This window comes from Pleurodeles waltl, chromosome 7 (assembly GCF_031143425.1).
Source record: "Pleurodeles waltl isolate 20211129_DDA chromosome 7, aPleWal1.hap1.20221129, whole genome shotgun sequence".
In the NCBI taxonomy this organism is placed as follows: Eukaryota; Metazoa; Chordata; class Amphibia; order Caudata; family Salamandridae; genus Pleurodeles; species Pleurodeles waltl.
The window spans coordinates 99,638,517-99,661,025 of record NC_090446.1 but is presented as its reverse complement, the minus strand read 5'-3'; the positions used below and the strand labels follow the sequence as shown (position 1 = coordinate 99,661,025).

The following is a 22,509-nucleotide window of genomic DNA, read 5'->3' as shown; positions in this document are numbered from 1 at the left end:
AGCTATGTTCAACTTACATGGAATCTTTTCAGTATTCCGCCATAAAGTCTATTTTAAGGATTTTACAACAAGAATGCATGTGGACGGGATACGCCCGAGCATTCTGCAGTAGGAATGCAAAGATTTGCTGAATATGGAATCCTTCCTTTTAAAACATGTTTTAGCTCAAATGTTTTGTTCTGTACCTGAGAGGAGTTTGGAGGTCTCGATGGGATCCGCCACAGGAGCTTGCTGCCGGGAATGACTTGCACAGTCTCCTGGATTTCAGGCATATCATCTGCTTCATCATTCTCCGACTTCACAACATCATCATTCTAGCACAAAAAGAAATGATATTCACTTTTTCACAAGGGGATATTCTTCTACCGTGTGCAAATCATCAACAGCCCGCTTCTCCAGAAGAAGCTGCACCCGAGAGTGAAATCAGGGCATTAAAGAACCCCAGACATACAACCGGGAGACCTCACAGAAGGGAAACCCTAAAGGTCTTTACACAGAGGAGGAAGAAGCATGGCACAGTCACTACGACTAAGACGCAGGCGGATTACCTAGACAAAGACATAATGGAAATCTCACAAAGACCAGTTGTAACAAACGCTGGAGTAGGGATGTAAACTGCGTTTAACAGTTTATTTATACTGCTAAAATTCAACTGTTGTAATCCAGCAGCCTTTTTATACATAGATGCTTTGTAGATACATGGATCAACTACATAAATGGTTTTAAGTAGAAAATGGGCGCTGTAAAATGTACTTCTGAATTGTGGTACGCACTCTAGGTTCAAAAGTGGACAGCGCTTCAAGGCACATTATGAGATTCCTAGCCAATATATTTAACTGCAATATATGCAGCAAGAAGGTACCTTGATTTTAAACGATTACTGTTTACATCCATACTCCATACTCTTCAGGGGACTTTCAGGAGGTAGGGAAGACTACTTAATTACTTTTTTAAATTATTTTTAGGAGTGGTGCATGTATGGCTCAAGAACAGGTGGAAGCCTCTATTTCCCTCCACCCTTTTCGATGCCTTTACACACTTTCATTCAAACAAATATATCTTTTATATTCCTCATCAGCAGGCCGCCTCTCATAACTTCCACCCAGTTAAGCGCGTGTCATTGACCGAGGACAATTCATGTGGTCGTGCTCATCTCATTCCTTCACCCAAATGTGCTCCTCATACTACCTCAGAGCTTTTATCATCACATTGACTTTTGGCACCATAATTCTTCCACTCGTGTTCAAGGCCCATCGTCCTGATGGCTATCACAACCCTCCACCCATTTTGTGATTCATGATACTGTAGCATACTTAACATGCTTCACCGTGTGCACTAATCATTTATCACTTTATATCAAACTGCCTGTGATATCCCACAGTCCCAATGTGCTTATTGTACTCCTTCACCACTTTATCTATTGTAAATATTCCTTCAAGTCTCTCTTCACATTGTTTTGCTCCACCAGTCTGTGGTCATCAGGCTTCCTCTTCCCATCATGCATCCTATACTGAGTCTCCACTTTGCCTCCCAAATACCTTCTCCTCTTTTGTGCACCTGACAGTCCTTCTCTTCCATAGACCTGAAGTGACCTGAAATGAAGCATCAAGGAATACGATTTGGTGCGTCTGCTGTGAATGTTCTAGGATTAGAAGTATTCTACAAACCTCTTTTGGGCACTTCCTATTCCCCCCCCCCAGAAAGTGAACCAAGTTCAAAGAACAAGGTCTCTGTAAACAGGTACTGAGATCATCACTTCTAAAATGGGCGAGGCCAGTTTGACAGAGTGGGAGGGACCCACAACAGCTACAGCAAATAGAAATCTTCACCAAACGAATAAGAATTTTACATGTGCATTGAACCCTCTCCACAGTACAGAAAATCAGTAGTCTCACAGAGGCACAAGGCAAAGGGGCCCAACCGTAAAGATAACAAGGGGGAGGGGGATACACTTTTCTAAACAAGCATATTGGCGGAATAGTACAAAGTGAGGGTATTATGTCATGAGTCTTGAACAGTATTTATAATCCTTAGACATCTTAAGTTTTCCTCAGGAGCGGATAGTCATAAATTTATGGCAATTCACAAATATTAGAACATTTCTCGATGCAGGATTCTGAGATACATTTCAATAGACAAATTGATCAGTTTTGAAAAAGATTTCAAAGAAACATGCCTACAGATTGCAAGACTTTATTTTTTAAAGATCTAATTGGAATTTAAATTTGATATAAGTAAATACTTTTGGCTGAAAAGTCCAAATTAATTACCTCCAAAAAGTAAAAACAATGCAGGAAATAGTGCGGATAAGCATCATTCTTCACATATAAGGAAAAGTTAGCTGTACTTCTATTGCTCTTCCAGAGGGACCCTCACACATCATAAGCACTGAATTGTTTTGCTCATGTGCGGGATCCTGAAGCACCTTACGAAAACCATATACAAATATACATACGTACATCTCCACAAGTCTTAAGTACAAAAGGACACTTATGTAGGAAAAAAGTTGTCTTTGTAGCTTACTAATGGCTAAAATTTACCAAATTTCTTTTATTTTTCATTTTAAAAACGCATCTTATTAAACTAAATGGTCACAACATTAAGGTAACAAGAAACCATCTTTCACAACCCTCGTTTTAAAATGAAACAGAATTTTTGCATTGTTCAGCATTCCGTCCATCATCAGTTTTTATTTGCTAATGATCAATCGAACAAGTGCAGGACGTGTAGTCAGGGTGGTTGAAAATGAAATATTACAGCCTCGACATATGGTCTAGGAGAGGTTGCCAAAGTTGTGATAACAAAAAAAATCACAGTCAGACAGTTTATGTATCATGTGTTCCACTGCCAGGGAGTGCCAGTCTCATAAAACCAGGCTACCATAGACGGAACTTTAGAAGACTTCCAGGCAAGAGCTATTCTTTCGCCACACCTGTCATGTGCTGTCTGCATGGGTTATTGTTTGCAGGGTCTGTGGGCGTAGCCCCAAAACAACCGTGTGGTATTCTAGGGGGATTCGGGTATCCCAGTTTGGCTTTGATTTGGCTAAGAGTTTCTTTCCAGAATACATTGATGTGATGGCATGTCCACCATATGTGGATGAAGTCTACTAATTGTGCTCCACATCTCCAACGAGCGGGGGATGCCATCGGGTAGATGGAGCACATGCAAGCAGGGGTCATGAGCTTGTAAGCAGTTTCCTGCTGGCAGATGCTGCGTTATGTCTTAGGAAGTTTGCGCCACAGGTGTTCCCACCGTTTTCCCTGTGAGGCTGTGGGAGCTAGTGAGTTCCCACTGTCCCTGGTCTAGACGACTGAGGACTATGTGGCATTGCTGCAGCACTGCATATGTTTTGGAGACTAAGCCCTGGGTACCCTCAAAAATACGGACCAGCATTTCAAATGGGTGAGAGTGCCGGTGACTGCTACCGCGTTGGGAGGGTATAGTGCCCAATGTCCCAATTGGAAATATTGCAGCCTTTTGGTCTCGGAGAGGCGAAGTCCATCTTACATTGTTCAAAAGAGTGAATAGTTTCTCCCTGGAAAAGGTCTTATAGTATTCTGCATTTACTCCTGATCCAATCTGAAAACGAGTCCCGGGGGAGCGCGGGTGTAAAGTCCGGATTGCATGCATATGGGCACTGCTATCTAGACCCATATCTCCAGTACTGTACTCTTTGGGGTTTGTGCTTTATGGTTGCAAATGCTTCGGGAGTCAAGCCAAGTCCCACAGCTGCCTACAGACCAGAGCCCTATCCATGTGCATCCGGTGCTTTTTGCTTTCTCCAACTACCCACTCTGCAATGAATCTGCGGTGAGCCGCCCAACAGTAGTCCTGAAGATGAGGACATGCCGAGCCTCCTCGGTTGCTAGGCAGCATCAGTAGTGTGCTGCAGACAGTTTACATCTCAATATAAAAGTGGGAAGGTCAATACAAAGGACAGGGCTCTCTACTGACTGAGCCGGCTGCATTTGAAGCAGCAAAACATTCTTGTTTTCTGGGATTTCTTTTTTAAATGGAAGTATTTGTCATTCAAGTTAATGATCTATTGTTGGCCCTCCTGTGGTAAATTACAAAAAATGTGGTCTAACGGCATCGTGTTCGCTTTTTGATCTACTTATCAGTGAACTTTAACTCTAATATGTGTCAAAAGTTGTGTTTTGTACTCTTATCCCAAACTAAAAAACATAATTGGAATCTAGTCTTGTTTCACCGATGTTTCCAACAATCTTCTTTGTAGTAAGAGATTTAACGCTTGTACCACTTGGCCTGGAATAGAGATTTCAGTGCTTGGATGACGCATGTGGAGGAGCTTTTCTGCCGACATGCATTTGTAAACAAAGCAGGCCTAACTGTATGACGAAAATGAGCGCTCTCGCCTTTTAGAGCAAGAGGGTGAAAGTCTTGGGCCTAGAAAAATGCACTGAATGGTGATAATAGCAAAGAGTATGGAAGATGACCGTGCTATTTTTTTTAGAAATAACTTCCATTCTGTTGTGTAGAGAGCTACATGTGGTAAGCAACATTACAATGACGTGTGGCCAGCGCTGAACTAAGGTGGAAGGAAGCATGTGTTGTTACAACAGCTTGCCTTTTTAAATGTTTCTCGTGCACTTTTGAGCACAGTGATGCAGACAGAAGAGATGCACAGCAACTTCCCCTCCTGTTGCTATGGAGAATCAGTAGGGAGAAAGGGTTAAGAATTTGGAAGGGGCAGACAAAAAAAAAAAAAAAAACAGACCGGTGCTTGAGGAAAATACCTGAGAACCGTTCCCCGACTGCAAGCTCTGTAAGGTTTGCAACAATAGTACATCGGCTGGCATAAGGTAGTAATGAAAAATATTAATCATTCAGAAGGCATCATAATTATAATGTTGATAGCAATACAGACATTAGGAAGAACATAGGCAAATTATTGCACAAAGCAGCGATGCACGAGATTAAATGTTTTTCGTTTTTCTGTCATCTTTTTCTATTTCATGGATGCTAAGATTATAATGATTATTTGCATAATTCTGATACACAAGCGTTGTATGGTGACGGTACATAATAAATCTATCATTATAAAACACCAACTGCGGTGTGAGACTGATATTTTCATAGGTCCAAGTGAGGGGTCCGCTCTTCTACAAAAAACCCCTGCAAATAGTTTCCCTGGTGAGTATGTCTGCCTCATATCGCTGTGGATCCACAGAAGCCTAAATCTTCAGGTAGAAGAGTTAGAGACGTTTGTCTGTTTTCCTCCTCTCTAAAGGAGATATGAATAGCAAAATCCTCTTGGGCTGAGGAAATCTTTCCAGGTGTGCCTTCGATCCAAGACGAGGTAGAAGGTTCTGAGGTTAACTCTGAAATTTAAGTTTGCTGTATTATCTAAAATATTCAAAAACGACTTGTTCTTAAACTCATCCTGCTGGAATATAGTTTGGGAGCATACCTCCCTCCAAGGCCTCAGCAGTAGAGGCAGAATGATGGCAGTCATTGTTAATTTGCTGGGGTCTTTTCCAGAGCTAACGGCTGTGTTTATATCAACCCATGATGGAGTGTTTCTGGCTTGAACGTATGTGTGTACATAGGTGGCATTTCAGTTCTAGATTTCTATAGGGCAAACCTAGGCAAAAGGCAGAGACGCGCTGTACAGAGATAAAGACCAGTATGAAGTGAAGGATAGATTGGAGAGGTAGCTTTTTTGTGGACCGTTATTGAATTGTGATGTCCTGTTCTTCAAAGAGGTGCGTCTTCACTCTTTCCCAAATTAGAGCAGCACTGGGGCACTCTATGACATAACTGAGAGCCGCACTGGTGTGGCAGGGTGGTGATTGGAGGGGAGCATGGGGGGGGGGTGTTGGCAGTAGGATGGGTGTAGGGCAGAGGTCTTCAAACCTTTTGATGCCAGGACCCCCCTCTCAAAGTTTTAGGTGTACTCCTCTTCAATCGACAATCCTAAACGTCCCCAATGCCCATGGCAAATCATTTTTATGGTGAGGAAATAATATTAAACAGCGTTTAGCAAACCAAAGGTGTAGCTATAAACAAAGGTCATAATTTATGAGGAACTGGTGTAGGGCAGTGCTACAAATCTTATTGCTACAGTGTCCTACGCCAATACAAAAGGGCAGGAATGGACTGTATTTATGAAATACAGTGCATTCCTGTCCTTTCCCCCTGCGCTGGTGCACAAATTGTTGACTAGCGCCGACGTAGTCTGGATTGTTTTTGTGCAGGAAGGGGCACCTACCTACACAAAACAATCCTGAGAGGCATTGTACCTCTTTCTATATGTGGTGCTGAATGGAACACATGAAAAGAGGGAAGAATAGGGAGAAATGAAAACATTTCTCCTCATTACGCCTGCTCTGGGGAGGCGTAAGGTTTTAGCACTGCTCCAGTTTACGTGATTTTGTAAATCTGGGGCAGCATCAAAATCCATCGGTGTTGCGTGGGAACACCCACCACATTGCCCATGGAACGCATCCTTGAAGCAGAGTAAGGCAATGCAGTGGCCTGCGCTGCTTTGCCTTACTCTATATGAGGCCATGCAAAGCCATGCAGGGTGGCTTTGCGTCGCCTCTTAAGTATGATTGAGAGGCTTGTGCTGCTGGAGCGTCAAAAAAAGTGGTTTGCTGGCAGCGCAAGCACCTCATAAATAAGCCCTAAAATATTCTGTAAGTTTTTTGGAGGTCTTTCACCGTCACATAGCTACATATAAAATAACAGTCAGCTTAAATGAAAAATAAATAAAAGAAAGTTGTTACTCATTGGGAAAAGCACTTCAGTGCATTATGAAACCTCTGTTAGTTTATGCACAGCAGAGGTCTGTGTGTAACCAGAGAGCAACATAATAAAATCTTGGTGGTGCAGTGGAGAATAGTGACTTGTGTATTTTTAATGCCATTAGGTCACAGCCTGTGATAGAAGGCACTGTGAATACGTAAGGCATTATTTTATACTTGCATTACAGCCACTAAAAAAAGGTTCAAGATAAAACCATGTGTCCAAAATGAAGATTTAAATAATACCAGAGCATATGCAATACCATTTTTTTTGTAATAGCCGTCCCTTCAACACCTCCGGGTGAAGTAAGCGCTATGTAAATACGATTACAATTAAAAGCACACACTTCACAGCACAGCTGTTGACTCTTTGCACTACCACTCAAAAAGAATAAATGTTTGTCAGTGATTAGGTCAATTAAAGCCAGAACCGGCTCCCAAGCATCCTTTTACAGTTGGAGATCAACTCGTAGTGCATATTTGCATTTCATTCAGGAAGCAGGCGCCTGGCAAGAAGGCGTCTTTAGCTGTCTGTGCAGCTTCATTTCACAGCACAGGAAAGTTCAGCTGAAGCATTTTAACGATTGGATGAACCAAACTGCATGATCCTATGCAATTGTTTTATTTCACTTTCCCTACTTTTTCTTTATTGTCACACATAGGATGACATCAAAATAGACTTCAGGATGTGCACTGTACAAAACCGTCTCACATGTTCGATTTAATAAACGATTATGTTGTTCAAGTATAATAGGATCCCTGCCCACCCAAAAACACATAACTGACTTGCCTCTTTGTTTACTATATTGTTGTCAGTGTGGGAGGGAGAATGAATGTTTCAAAATTCATGTTTGAAAACTATTACTTACAAAAATTTCTCATTGCACTGATATAATAATAATATGACGTGCTAAGGTGAAACGGTTCTGCATGTTAATGAAGTACACTTTCTGAATTTTGAAGAGACTTTATCATATTTTTACACTTTTGCTGCAAGAGGTCTTTAAAAACAAAGGTGTTCCTAGAGGAAGTGGTGCAAAACACCCTAGTTACTTATTTTCCTTAACTTGAATTAACCTCTACATAAATGCTTGCCTGTTTATTTAACATATGTTGATGTTAGTGCTGAGTAAACAGCAGCACAGTGCTGCTGTCGACCAGAGGGACCACCTGTAAAGGTCAGGAGAGTCTAATGGGTTCCACAGGCTGTACTTTAAGTTTCACTATTCTAAGTCCTGAGTACAAACAAGGAAATGCTCAGCTTCCTTGTGGTATCTATTTTTACACTTCTTAATGCACATTCTGATAGTGTGCTGGCTGTGGCTGGGGGTTTCGTGCAATATAAGCAGGTGTGCTGGTTGTGATAGCTTTGTGAATGATGCCTATGGTTTTGAAGGTGGTGCGGGCCAGGAAGAGAAGCCAATAAAATTCCATCAGAATGGGGGTGGCATGATCATATTTCTTAAAAGCGCTGAATGAGAAGTGCAGCAGCTTGTAGGATACCTCTAAGGGGTGACAGTGTGGCGTCCACCAGGCAATCAACAATGGCATTGCCAACATCCAGCTCCGAGAGTATGAGGGATTGAACAGGAGTTCTGTATTTGCATTCTTTCTGGAAGAAACTGTTTAATTTTGAAAGCTATGAATGAGCAAGTATACTCATCATTTTGAGGAGGCAGACTTTGGGTAGCATGATGTTTGGGATATGTGTCAGTCCATTAGGATTTCATTTTAACAAAGGAGGGGGCTTATCTCATTTCAGAGTCCAAATTAATGTACTGCCAAACACATCAAGACAATCTCAGCGTCTCTTACAGGCTTTCAGACATTGATAGGCCAGTTTTGTCAACACACTAAAATGAAATAATAAATTCTGAATTTTTCGTGCAGTAGAAGATCACCAGGGTAATTTTGTCTCCTCAAAAAAATCCCGTCACTACCTCTACCACCAAATGGAAAATGTCACTTACCTAGTGTACATCTGTTCGTGGCATATAGTGCTGCAGATTCACATGCTTTGCACAGTCTGCCATCTAGTGTTAGGGTCGGAGTGTTAAAAGTTGTTTTTCTTCAAAGAAGCTTTTTCGAGTCACGAGATCGAGTGACTCCTCTTCTCGGTCATAGTGCGCATGGGCATTGAGTCCTTTGTTAGATTGTTTTCCCGCAGGAGGGTGAAGTAAGGCGTGAAGAGTTGTATATGTACAGACATATAGTAAGTAAAGAAGATGGCCATGTGATGCATATACATATTTACATAATACAGTACCACAATGGCTACAGGCTTCCGGGGAGGATGGAGGGCGCATGTTAATCTGCAGCACTACACCTCACGAACAGATGTACACTAGTTAAGTGACATTTTCCGTTCAATGGCATGTGTAGCTGCAGATACACATGCTTTGCATAGATTGAAAAGCAATCCCCTCCTAAAATAAGCAGTGGCTAGCCTGTAGAAGTTGGAGTAGTTTGAAATAGTGTTTTAAGCACTGTTTGACTAACATTTCCTTGTTGGCGAGACAACATGCCAACACAATAGTGTTTTGTAAATGTGTGTGGTGTAGACCATGTGGCTGCTTTGCATATGTCTGCCATTGGTATATTTCCTAAGAATGCCATTGAAGCTCCTTTCTTCCTAGTAGAATGTGCTTTAGGAGTTACTAATAGTTGTCTTTTAGCTTTAATATAACAAGTTTGAATACACTTTACTATCCATCTGGCTAATCTTTGTTTGTAAATGGGATTACCTTCATGAGGCTGTTGAAAAGCCACAAAAAGTTGTTTACATTTTCTAAAATCTTTTGTTCGGTCTACTTAATATAAAGGAGCTCTTTTGAGATCAAGCGTGTGGAGAGCTCTTTCAGCAACTGAATCTGGCTGTAGAAAGAAGACTGGCAATTCCACTGACTCACTGATGTGAAATGGTGAGACCACTTTGGGTAAGAATTTTGGATTTGTCTTAAGTACTATTTGGCGTTTGTGAATTTGGAAGAAGGGCTCTTCTAAAGTGAATGACTGAATTTCACTTACTCTCCTTAAGGACGTAATTGCTACCAGGAAAGCAACTTTCCATGAGAGAAACTGAAGAGTGCAAGAATGCATGGGTTCAAATGGTGGGCACAATGTGAAAATTCCAGGCTGGAGCTGGTGGAGCTCTAAGTGGAATAAGGCCTTCCATAAAAGCTTTTTTGACAGGAATTCTAAACAGAGAGATATGCTGTCTGTTTTGGAGGTAGGCTGATATTGCTGCTAAATTAATTTTAATAGATGAATAAAATTAATTTTAAAAGATCTGCTTTTTGTAAGTGTAGCAAATAGCATACAATATCCTGTATGGATGCTTTAAGTGGATTAATGTTTTTGGGTTGACAGTAATACACAAAACGTTACCATTTAGCTGCATAGCACTGCCTAGTTGTAGGTTTACGTGCTTCCCTTAGAATGTCCATACATTCTGATGGAAGCTGTAGATAGCCAAACTCTATGACCTCAGGAGCCAAATCGCCAGGGTGAGCATACCGTGATTGGGATGTCTGATTTGACCCTTGTTTTGAGTCAACAGGTCTGGTCTGTTTGGGAGCTTGTGATGTGGTACTACAAATAGATCCAACAGTGTTGTGTACCAGTGTTGACGTGCCCACGTGGGAGCTATGAGTATCATAGTGAGGGAAGTGTGACGGATCTTGTTGACCAGAAACAGAATTAGCAGGAGAGGGGGGAAAAGTAGAAGCAAATATCCCTGACCAACAGATCCACAGAGCATTGCCCTTAGATCAAGGGTGTGGGTTCCTGGATGCGAAGTTTGGGCATTTTGCATTTTTGCTTGTTGCAAAAAGGTCTATGTTTGGTGTTCCCCACATGTGAAAGTACTGTTAGATTACTTGTGGGTGAATCTCCCATTCGTGTATTTGTTGCTGCGTCCTCCTTAAGAGGTCCGCTAGTTAGTTGTATATCCCTGGGATGCGCTCTGCTAGTAGGTGAATGCGATTGTGAATTGCCCACTTCCAAATTGTTTGTGCTAGAAGGGATAATTGGGATGAGTGTGAACTGTACCCCTCCCCACCTTTTGCAGATAATATATTGTTGTCATGTTGGCTTCCTTATTAAGACTGTCTTGTGTGTGATCTGTGGCTGGAATGCTTTGATTCCTAAGAACACTGCCAGCAATTCCAAGTGGTTTATGTGGTAAGTCTGCTGGAATCAGTCCCATTCTCCCTGTATTGTAAGATTGTTGAGATGGGCTCCGCAACCTGTCATTGATGCGTCTGTGGTGACTGGTCTGTGGCACAGGGTCTTGAAATGGCTGCCCCTTTGATAAGTTGGTGTGATTCCACCATTGCAGAGAGTTGTAAGTCTGGCGGTCCAACAACACTAGATTGGGAAGTTGACCCTGTGCCTGAGACCACTGCTGTGAGAGACACTGTTGCAGAGGTCTCATGTTTAGACGTGCATTGGGCACTATTGATATTCAAGATGCCATCATTCCCAAGAGTTTCATGATAAATCTTACGGTGTAAGTTTGATTGTATTGGAGTTGAGATATGAGACTGTGGAAAGCTTCGATTCTTTGTGGGTTTGGGTAAGCTAATGCTGACTGAGTGTTCAGAATTGCTCCCAGATATGCTTGTATTTGCGCTGGCTGAAGATGAGACTTCTGGTAATTGACTGTGAACCCTAGACTGTGTACGGTATTGATTGTGTGTTGTGTGTGATGTTGACAAGTTTGAATGGTACTGGCTTTTATTAGCTAGTCATCTAGATAGGGAAAGACGTGTAAACACTGTCTTCTGAGGTATGCTTCAGTCACTGCAAAGCATTTGGTAAATACCCCTGGTGCTGTTACTTTAAAGGGTAGTACTTTGAACTGGTAGTGCTTGCCTGCTATTACAAACCTTAGGTACTTGCTGGATGTATAGGAATATGGAAGTAAGCATCTTTTAGATCTAATACTGCCATGTAGTCTTGTTTTGTAACAAAGGGATGACATCCTGAAGAGTGACCATGTGGAAATGCTCTGAGAAAATATACTGAATGAGAGGTCTGACATCGAGGATTGGTCTGAGAATGCCATCCTTTTTTGGTATGAGGAAGTATAGAGAATATACTCCTGTTCCTTGTTGATTGATGGGTACTACCTCTATTGCACCTTTGAGAAGAAGAGATTCTACCTCTTGTTTTAACAGAACAGTGTTTTCGGGAGAAAGCCTGTGTGAATGAGGGTGAATGTTTGGTGGAGTGGAGATGAGGTCTAGGTAATAACCACTGTGGATAATTGACAGTACCCATTGATCTGATGTAATTTGTTGCCAATGACGGTGGAAATATTGCAGTCTTCCTCTCACAGGAGATCTGCGCTGTGTGGGGAAGCAGAGAAAGTCACTGCTTTGATGAGGTAGAGGCACCTCTTGTGGCAGTGGATTTGCCCCTACTTCTGAAATTGTATCCTTTATAGATGAAAGATGCCCTGGAATAATATTGTTGTCCCAGTTTTTGTTGGGACGTAGAGGCCTCTGATGTTTGGGGTTCAAAACCTCCTCTGAATTGAGGCTTACGAAAAGTGCCCCGAATAGGTGTTGTGTAAAGGGCACCTATGGCCTTTGCTGTATCAAAGTCCTTTTTAATTTTTCAATGGTGGTATCCACCTCAGGCCCAAATAGCTGCTATATATTAAATGGCATATTAAAGGACCGCTTGCTGTATTTCAGGTTTGAATCCTGAGGACTGCAACCAAGCATGCATTCTGATCGTAACACTAGTATTAATTCCCCTAGCTGCTGTGTCAGCTGCGTCTAGTGCAGACCTAATCTGATTGTTGGCAGTAGCTTGTCCTTCTGCCACTACCTGCTGTGCCTTTTTCTGGTGTTATGTAGGGAGATATTGAAGGAACTCCTGCATTTCGTCCCAATGGGCCCTGTCATACCTGGCTAAAAGAGATTGGGAGTTGGCAATCCTTCACTGATTTGCAGCCTGAGTTGCAACTCTTTCCTTCTGCGTCAAATTTGCGGCTTTCTTTCTCAGGGGGAGGAGCATCTCCTGTGGATTGACTATTCATCCCTTTCCTAGCTGCACTGACCACAACGGAATCAGGTGGCAATTGTTGCGATAGGAAAATTGGATCTGCTGGTGCAGCTTTATATTTCTTATATCCACCCTAGGTGTTAGTACCCTAGCCTTTTCCGGCTGTTTAAAAATATCAGCAGCATGTTTTAACATGCCTGGTAACATCAGCAAACGTTGGTGCTGTTTTTGTGTAGAGGAAAGGGTGTTGAATAGGAAATCATCCTCTATGGGCTCACAGTGCAAATGCACATTATGGTGTGTGGCTGCTCTGGCAATGACCTGATTATGGGCCGTGGTGTACTCAGGTGGAGATGGCCTTGTGGGATACTAAGCAGGGTCGTTAGATGGAATTGGATCAGAATCATACGTATCCCATGGGTCCATATTATAAGGATTATCACCCATATAATCCCCATGTGAGGAGACAGGAGATTGTGCTGAAAACTGTGTGGGTGAAGGTGGTAATGGTTGAGCGTGAGGTGGTGGAGAAGTGGAAAGGAGAGGTGAATGTGGTGGAGAAGGCTGATGCACTGTCTTTTTCTTCTCCTTGTGCTTAAATATTGTTGCCGGTGAAGGGCCAGGTTCCACACTTTCTTGGAAGGACAGTTTCCTCTTGGTTATAGGAGGAGGAGAGGCACTAATTTCCCCCGTATTCTTTTGGATCTGTATTTTCCTCTGCTTATGGTCCATTACCTCAAGAATGGGTCTAATGTTTGTTGACTTCTTTGAAGATGGAACCTGTTTACTTCCCACAAACGAATGCTCCGAAAGCTTGGCGATACTGCTTTAAACGGGACGAAAATGTGGTTTCTAAAGCAGATGGAAGTTTTTTGAGCTCCGAAGTGGAGCTTGGATGTTTCGGTTCTGAGGAGGTATGCCGCCTTTTCGGTTCCGATGTGGAAGCTTCCATTGTACGATCCGATCCCAAAACAGGCGTTGCAGTCTGTTAAGTGGAGTGCGTATTGGCATTTTTCGACACCAAATCCAAGGGTCGGTTGACAAAATGTAGTTTTTGGGTCTGACCAAGGCCAGCAAGCAGAGGTGGACCCAAGGCCTTCTGTGACTTTTTAAACTGTTTTTGGTGATGGGAAGGTGCTGGAGTACTCACGTACTGCGCCGCAGTAATACCTTGGCAGTCCCCATCTGAGTCACGGTCGGAGTCGGAGTCTGCGATGGAGACTGCAGTTTGCACCTGTTCCTCACCATAAATGTTGGGTGTTAGTTCTGTCGACTTCGATGCCATCTTTAGCCGCCTTGCTCTTCGTTCCAGTAAAGTCTTCTTGGATCGGAAGGAACGCCGCGCCTCGCAGGTTTCTTCCTTATGTTCTGGAGAGAGGCAGAGGTTACACACCGAGTATTGGTCGGTGTAGGGGAACTTGGCGTGGCACCGAGGGCAGAATCGAAATGAAGTCCGGTACTGTAACGCAGTAGGCCCGAGAAGGAGGAGTCACTTGATCTCATGGCTCGAAAAAGCTTCTTTGAAGAAAAACAACTTGTAACACTCTGAGCCCAACGCTAGATGGTGGACTATGCAAAGCATGTGTATCTGCAGCTACGCATGCCATTGAACATACTCTAACTGTAAATACTGATAATATTACTATTAGTAGTAGTACACCAAATACTAGGTATGATAGTTACTACTGGCCCTGCTTCTATAACTATTAATATTACTAGCAATGGTGCCACTACTACAGGTTCTATACTGCTATGAATAGTGCATCAAGCACTACTTCTAGTGCTCTTACTACTGAAAACACTACAATGACTACTGTGACTTTTATTACTAAGACCTATGCCATAAAAGCTATACCTTGTACTACTTCTATACTTTCTTTGGCAGAAGTAGTGTTCAAAATAAAACTGCAAGTGCTTCGATTCCTGTGGTGGTGTTACGAAATAGTAAAGTGTTACAGAAATGCTAGAGTAATACTGGAAGTTCTATGACACAACTTAGAGCTATTTAACAAGGGGAGAGACAATGTCCACCGTCATACCTTTTTTTAAGAACTATGGTCTCTGAAGTCTATGTAAAGGTAACTAGAAGTAACTCAATGTAAAGTGTAATTAATCTCTAAAGCCTGTAGAGGGCTACATAAATAACAGGGGAAAGACTCTCCTTGAACTTTAGTGGTGTTTGGGGGATGGGGATTAAGAATAAGAAGAATATTAAAAATGTACCCCTCCCCAAAGATTTAATTTAATATGAGAAGTGTTGAAATATTGACTGAAACCAAAAAGTCACAACAAAAAGGTTTTGGTTACAGGACAATGGCCAGTTATGTTCAAGATTTCTTCCCCCAGAGGGTGAAAATATACTGCCCAGCCCTTCATTCTGAAACGTGAAGAACTTGATTTCCTCAAAGTAGCAGTGTCAAATTTCTCACATGTTAAGAATGATGCCTTTGTGCACTTTATGTTTATTGGCTAAAATAGAAAAAAAGAAAAAACACACAATTTGCATTTTATTGGCACATTTTGTCTATTGGATCATTAAAAAAAAAAGGAAAATTGTATCTACTGTAACGTCTTCTGGGATCCAATACCTTGGTAGGGAAATTCTAATGTTTATACATAATCAAAATAAATCAATCCACGTGGGGAACGGCGAGAGCCGGGTCAGCCTTTACGAGAAGCTGCTGACCATCAAAACTTTTTATTTACTGGAGATGGGAATAACGTGGCTTTAGACTTTGTGTCACAGTGGGTCTACTACAGCACTAGTAAAATACTGAGATAGCTTTCAACTATTTTATAACAGGTGGCTGCCTGTTCCCTCCCAAACCCAGACACCTCACACTCTACCTGCTTAGTCCTCTTCTGTTCTCCGTATTTCTTGTCACTCTTCTTGTACGTCTCATATGTGGCAGGATCAACACACCACAAGCATTCTGTCCACTTCCCGTAGATCACGAATAGCTTCTTTTTGCTGTTGAAAGAAGAGATTAAAGTACTGTATTAAATGACACTTGAGGGTTACTTATCTGTAACAGTGATGTTTTCAGATTTTATACATATTCTGAATACTGTAATTGCAAATCACAATAGTTTTAAAAACACTCAAAAGAAGGTTGCAGGCATCAAGAGTATCTGGCAGCTCTTCTGAACCAAACTGCGCAAAAAGGTGGTCTCACAAGAAAATCTCCTTATGTTATTTGTGGTATTGAACTCTGCCTTTAGCAATGTTTGAGGTGATTCTCAGGACCACGGCTAAACAAGAAACAAGAATCAAAGATATTTATACAAAATAAGTCATCAAGTCAAGAAAGTAAACTGCATTCAGTGGCAGCATGAATGTTGCAGCAAAGCCTGACCACAATTTACCATGGCAAAATCCTCATTTTAATTTAAATCCAACACTGGAGGGAAGCCAAAGACCCTCCTCCATTGTCCTCCTATGGCTTCTTTATTTTCTTTTACTCGACAAGAGTCCCAGCGTCCTGAAATGTGACAGCAACATTTTGTTTGAATTGTAGCTAGACAATTCAATGGCTTCAGGTCAGTGAAACCCAGCTTTGGTCTCACAGGCCTGAAATGGACAGGAGAAAAGGCTATATTGCCTAATCATACTCCTTTATTTGTAGAAACAGGTCTGCAGAAGGTACAGGAACCTGAGTTTATGGACCCCCACGGAATCAGCTTCATTGCCAGATCGGCTCAATTTGTGGCCTACAAAAAAATATTTTCTTGCCAATTTCTAAAAAACCCTACATTAACAAAGGCATATCCTTGAGTAAAGTTCTACTTTTATGCCAAGTTTGGTGTCACTACGTTCAGCTGTATTTCTGTAGCTCAGTCAACAGCTTTCTATAGGGTTCAAAATGGAAAATGTCACTTTATTTTTATAACTATTTTTTTTTTTGGGCAGGTGCTCAACTTGAATATGTATTACCACTTTAAACTGTTTGAAATCAGTTTGCCAGGGAAAAGTTACGTGCAAGACGGCTGGTCTGATAGCGTCTGAAACTTGCTCACATGCCGAGCTAACATTGAGGAAATTAACTTTTGAGTATTCTCATCACAATGCACATTTTAAACAAAGAAGGCTGATCTGGAAAAAGTAAAAAAAAAAGAAAAAAAAAAAAAAGGAAAAGATCTGACAAATAGCATTTAACTGTGCAAATCCATGCCGGATCAAAGACAAAACACCACCACAGACGGTTTTGTCTGGAGTGGGTCAACTTGGCGGGTGCTGCACAAGGCCATAAACTTCATTGAGGGGCACATGCCTGCCAGAACATCATCAACAACCTTAGGACGAAGACTGAAGGAAACTAGCTGCAGCTGCTACATCTTCAGGCATGTAGGTGCAAATTGAGTAGACATGGGTGCTGGACCTTACCCTGTAGCTGCAACAGTAGATCATCACGAAGCAGCAACTTGTCAAAGGTCAGATGCTCATGCCCAGAAGTTCTGGAGACCACACCCTAATGGCCCACTCGGGGGTCACTAGGATGACTTGGGCTCTGTGGGTCGTAATCTTCTTCAGAACTTCAACTAGGAGAGCTTTAGGTCGGAAGGCACATAGGAGTCCCAAGCTCCACTCTAAATGGAATGTGTGTCCGAGACTCTAGCAAATAAATATGCAAACATTATGTGCTCTTAGCAGTATAAAAAGTTCGAGACAGGGCCCTTCCCATTGCTAAAAAAATTCACTGCATCATGGGTGTAACTGCCATTCATTAACCACAAGGCACTGACAACTGAGTTTGTCCGCTCTTGCATTTTGAGATCCTGCCAAGTGGTTAACAAACGCAGAACTGCCCTGGCCAGTCAGCCACTTCCAGAGGTTTTAGAGCGTCCTGGCACAGGGCCAAAAACCCATCTCCACCCTGCTTGTTGCAGTATCACATGGTAGTGGGTCTTGTCTGTGAGGACCTGTTCTTTTGGACATGTTCTTTCCTCCCTCAATGGATGGTACGAAGGCCTCTTACACCAGGGTCCTCTGATCCCCACCTCTCCGAGATGGTCTCACCAGCCCAGAAATGCCATGTGGAGAACTTGACTTGCAGGAAGGAGGAGACCAATAGCTTGTAACTTAAGGAGGCAATTAACAGTTTAAATAGCAGAAGGCTTAGCCAATTACTATGACAACAATTAGTGCAATATGTGCATAGAGGACAGGGCTATTAGGAGGAACAGCCTATGCGCACCAAGTGCATGACTGTTCATGAGCCTCAAAATCATCATCACTGAGATTCAGGACAAAGCCTGAAAACGTAGGCTCATAGCCCAAATGTCCTGGACTCTTCACTTTGTAGGGAAGGCAGAAAACTGCATCAAATGCAGGATAGCTCCAATGAACGGGAATGGCTGCAGAGAAGTCAAATGTGATTTTGGCACCTCAACAGTGAACCCCAAAGATGTTAGGAGGCTTGCCGTTGTCTGGAGGTGGTCTACAACTACTCAGGATGAGCCTGCTTTCAACAGCCATTTATCAAGGTAGGAAAGACTGGAACACCCAACCTCTGAAGGTGTGCTGTGACCACCGCCATCATTTTGATGAATACACCAGGGGCACTGGCAAGACCAAAGGGAGTCCTGCAAACTCGAAATGCTCCTGTCCCACTGTAAACCGCAAATAATATCAGTGGACTTGCAAGACGGGAATAGTGAAATTAGCATCCTGCAGGTCCCACACTACCATCCAGTCTCCAGGATCTACAGCAGTCAGAACCTGGGCTAGCCTGAGTAACTTGAATTTGTTATTTTGCAGGAAAGCATTGAGACGGCGAACATCTAAAATAGGCCATAGGCCTCTGTCCTTCGGAAGTAGAGGGAGTAACACCCATTCCCAGTTTCTGAGTCTGGAACCCTCTCTATGGCCCCTTTGGCCACTTCCTGCTACACAACGGACATGTGGTCCTTCGTCAGCCAAACCGGAGGGTGATGAAGTGATGGACGGTGCAACAGGGTAGAAAGAAACGGGAGAGCGTAGCCCCGATGGACAAGTTGGAGGACCCCTTTTGTCTGAAGTGTTGTTTTGCCACCCTTGGAAAAAATGTCAGACCCTGCCTCCTACAGTTTGTCTGTGTGTCAGAAAGGACACACTAAAGTGGTTCTGAAGTTGCCTGAGTGCGGGAGCCTGAGCTGCGCGTTGACCCTTATGCCTTGAACATGGTCGCTAGGATCCACGCTTTGGCCACAAAAGGGCTGAGAACGTTGTTGTATAAACAACAAGGTCTGGTACTGGCGATATTGGAAACCCTTGGCGTATCACAGAAAAGGGAAAACTATTTATTCAGTCTACGGTATATAATAATTGACTGTCTTCGCATCTAATTTTTTAATACTCCCTTTCTGTTGAATGAAAGCCACTGTGTTGACTGATTCACATTAAACATCGATAGCATGAAGTGAATGAACTTGGACATGGCTTTGTAACCATCCTAGCCATGTGAGTTTTCAGAAACTCTGTTATTCTGAATTCTCACTATTTCTACATAAAGACACAACAGCAATTAAGAATACCTTTTCAATGCCAAAAGCTTTAAACTTGTTAAAGCATATTTCAAATGGGGTCTTCATCAAATAATAAATGCTCAACAATGACTTTGCAGTGGGCGTGAAGGGAGTAATCTCTTAACTTCCTCTAAAAATCTTTTAATAACACTACATGAACTTGTTGTGATTGAGAGAAACGTATCCTGACCGATGAATAGAAATGTTTGCTATTTACTAAATATCTTACGTGCTTAGTTTTCCTCGTTTGTTTTACTCAACCCTTGCTTTTGCATAATTTAAGTCAGCAAAGCCACGTTGTTGCACTTTCATCCTGACTTCCTAATTACCTCAGTTCATCTTTGGGTTAAGTGCAAAGTATGCAATTATTTGACTACAGGAGCCAAGCTGTTTAAAGTTCTAATTCTTGCCTTTCCCATTTTTAGTAATCAGGGAAAACATTTGCAGTAATCTGACCTGATGCTGTACCCTCACACCATAAGCTGAAAGTGCCATGAAAGTCTGGTTGACCCAAGAGTAACCAGCATTAAGACCATGTATTTGATGATGACTAGGGAAGCCTAGGGGTTATCAGCTGTTATGGGACAAAGCATACATACCCCCAAATATAGTTAAGTGTACCCAGAAACAAGGTTTTGGATGTTTCCTGTTGCAAACAAGTGTATGTCTGGAGTTCTTCACATCCTGGAAGTGCTGATGAGAACCCCGATTTATCTCCCATCTATGAAATGTGCCTAGTTTTCTGTCTAATTTGTCTGCCTCTAAAATTGGTTCTTATGGCAAGTGAGGTGCCCCTAAAGTCTTTATTCACACTTGCTTAAGTATAACGTTGCTGTGGCACTGCCTGTTTGCTAAACTTCCCTCTTTTCCAGAGTTTAAAAGGCTCTTAGTTCAAGAAATACTGTCTTTAGTTCCAGTACGTTTAGGTTTGACTGCACCGTATGAAAAGACAGTTCCCGTGGTCACAATCAATCAGAATGTGAAAGCAGAAGTCTTTAATAAAGCCAAGGCATTGCCCTCTTCCATAGGGTTTTCACATTTTACAGAATCACCACATAGGATGTGTCTGTTTATGAATCTCGGTACAAAGAGCAGACCCAAATCTTGAAGCCTGGTTCTGTTTTAGAATTAAGAAGTACACAGCGTGTGCTGTCTTGTTCTATTCTTTGTGGAGTACCCTTCCTATTAGTCGCTTGACCAGTAGTTGAACCTTTTGTTGCAGGACAAGCAGTTGTCTTTTTTGGGGTAAGTTTGGTGATTTGGATCAATAAAGTTCTGTGTGTTATTATGTTTAGTATCTAGTTACCCATAGTCATTCTTTGGCATTGAGGAAGGTCACCCCACCCCCCAAAATCACCCCCTACTCCCCCAAGGGTAAAGTTTTCCACTGGAGGTGTTGTAAAGGTGTTTGTGAATGGGCTCAAAAGGTGCCTGCATGAGGTGTGAGAGGGCTATATTAATCTTCCTAGGAGGAGATGGACACCTTATGGGTAAAAAAACCCTCTTTAAGCCCTCTAAGAAGTCTTTTATGACTGGAATCTTGAAATAGAGGTTTGCGAAGGACATTTTCCCATAAGCAGTAAGAGCTGCAAGATGAATCTTTATGGAAGGGAAATGTAAGCCAGATTTTGCCAAATAGAGTAGGTATGGAAGAATGACATCTCCGTGGCAGGGTGTTGGGCCCAGTTTCTGGTTAGAAAGCAAAATCTCATCCATTTGAAAGAGTAGGCTGAACTAGTTGAAGGCCATTTAGCCTCTCTGGGAATGTCCATAAAGTCTTGCAGCACGTTCAAGTGTCATTACTGAGCTAGCTCAGGAGCCATGCTGCCAAATTCAGGGGGGGAGAGACTGGGGTGAACCATCACGCCTCCTAATTCCGTTTGAAAATCCAGTCTGCATGGCAACTTGAAATGTGGATGAACTGACTGGTAAAGAAAGCACCATGGTCGTGGCCACTCTGGAGCAATCAAGATTATTCTGGCTCTCGAGTAGGACAGCTTGACGAGGACTGACTGGATCTAGGTAATCAGAGGAAGGGCGTAAAGAAATTTGCCAGACAAGCTGATCCATGGGGCATTCCTCAATGTCCCTGGTTTGAAGTACCTAGAGGCAAAGCTTGGGCATTTTTTGTTATTTGCGTTGGCAAACAAATCGATGTGCGGGGGTGCCCCATACTTTGAAGATTAATTTTATGATATTGTTGTGAAAGACCCTTTCTTGAATTCCCTGCAGTGCCCTGCTTAAGGAGTCTGCTTGCACATTTTGGACACCTGGGAAAAGAGTTGCAGAGATCCTGCCGATAAGCCAATTCCAGATTGGCCTGGACCTCGTTCTCCCCGCTTGTTGAGGTGGTCCATGGTTGTTGTGTTGTCTGTCTGAACAAGTAGGTATCTGGTTGTGCATGATGGAAGAAAAGCTTTCAGCACCAGATGAACTACAGAGTTCGAGAAGATTAATGTGGTATGTCATCTCTTCGTAAGACCATGTTCCTTGGATTTGAAGGTTATCCATGTGTGTTTCCCATCCTAGTAACAAAACGTCTGTAACTATAGTTTGGAAAGCAACATCCATATAAAATGACATCCCTTTAAGCAGATTCTTCGGAGAGCACCACTGTTTCAGAGGCTGTGTTGCAGGGAGGTGGGAGTGTGATCCTGCCCTCCCTACTGCCCGTGAGTTGATCCCATTGACCCTCAAGACATTCCTGAAGAGGACACGTGGAGATTGGCATTCGGAGTCATGAAGATGCATGAAGCCATGGAACCGAAGAGAGATGACACTGCTGTCACAGTGGGATGGGAGGCTTTCATGAGAGAGTGACATTTCCGATGGACTAATAACAGTCTCTCCTCCGAAGAACACACTTTTGCTTGACTGGTGTCAATGAATGCCCCAAATAAGGCAGCTTCTGAACAGGAGTAGGCGTTGACCTGGCATGGTTGGTATGGAGATGGCTTGTCCATTGGTAATGAAGATGGGCTTCCTGAGGATTTGACACCTTGATGAGCCAATAACTAGGTTAAAGTAGACAAAGACCTGATGTTTCCTTAGGTGAGCAGCTACCAATGCCAAGCACTTTTAAAATGTTCCGACTTGAGGCCAAATGGAAGCATTTTGTATTGAGAATGATCTTAACCCACCATAAACCTCAAAAACTTGTGATGCTTCTTGGCTATTGGAATAGTACGCATCTAGAAGGTCAGTGGAGTAGTGTCAGTCC

General features: G+C 42.5%; 1 protein-coding gene across 3 annotated transcripts in view; it reads right to left on the bottom strand.

Moving 5' to 3' along the window:
- Positions 1-22,509, bottom strand: part of OSBPL2 (oxysterol binding protein like 2) — a 279,173-nt gene that overhangs the window by 18,102 nt on the left and 238,562 nt on the right. For 2 of the 3 annotated variants that reach the window (XM_069243148.1, XM_069243149.1), the window contains exons 10-12: positions 15,633-15,756; positions 1,539-1,592; positions 186-314 (exon numbers count right to left, since the gene is read on the bottom strand). In XM_069243148.1, coding sequence (XP_069099249.1) covers positions 186-314; positions 1,539-1,592; positions 15,633-15,756 — 307 coding nt within the window. The remainder of the gene's footprint in view (positions 1-185; positions 315-1,538; positions 1,593-15,632; positions 15,757-22,509) is intronic. The other variant, XM_069243150.1, reaches the window with a different exon arrangement.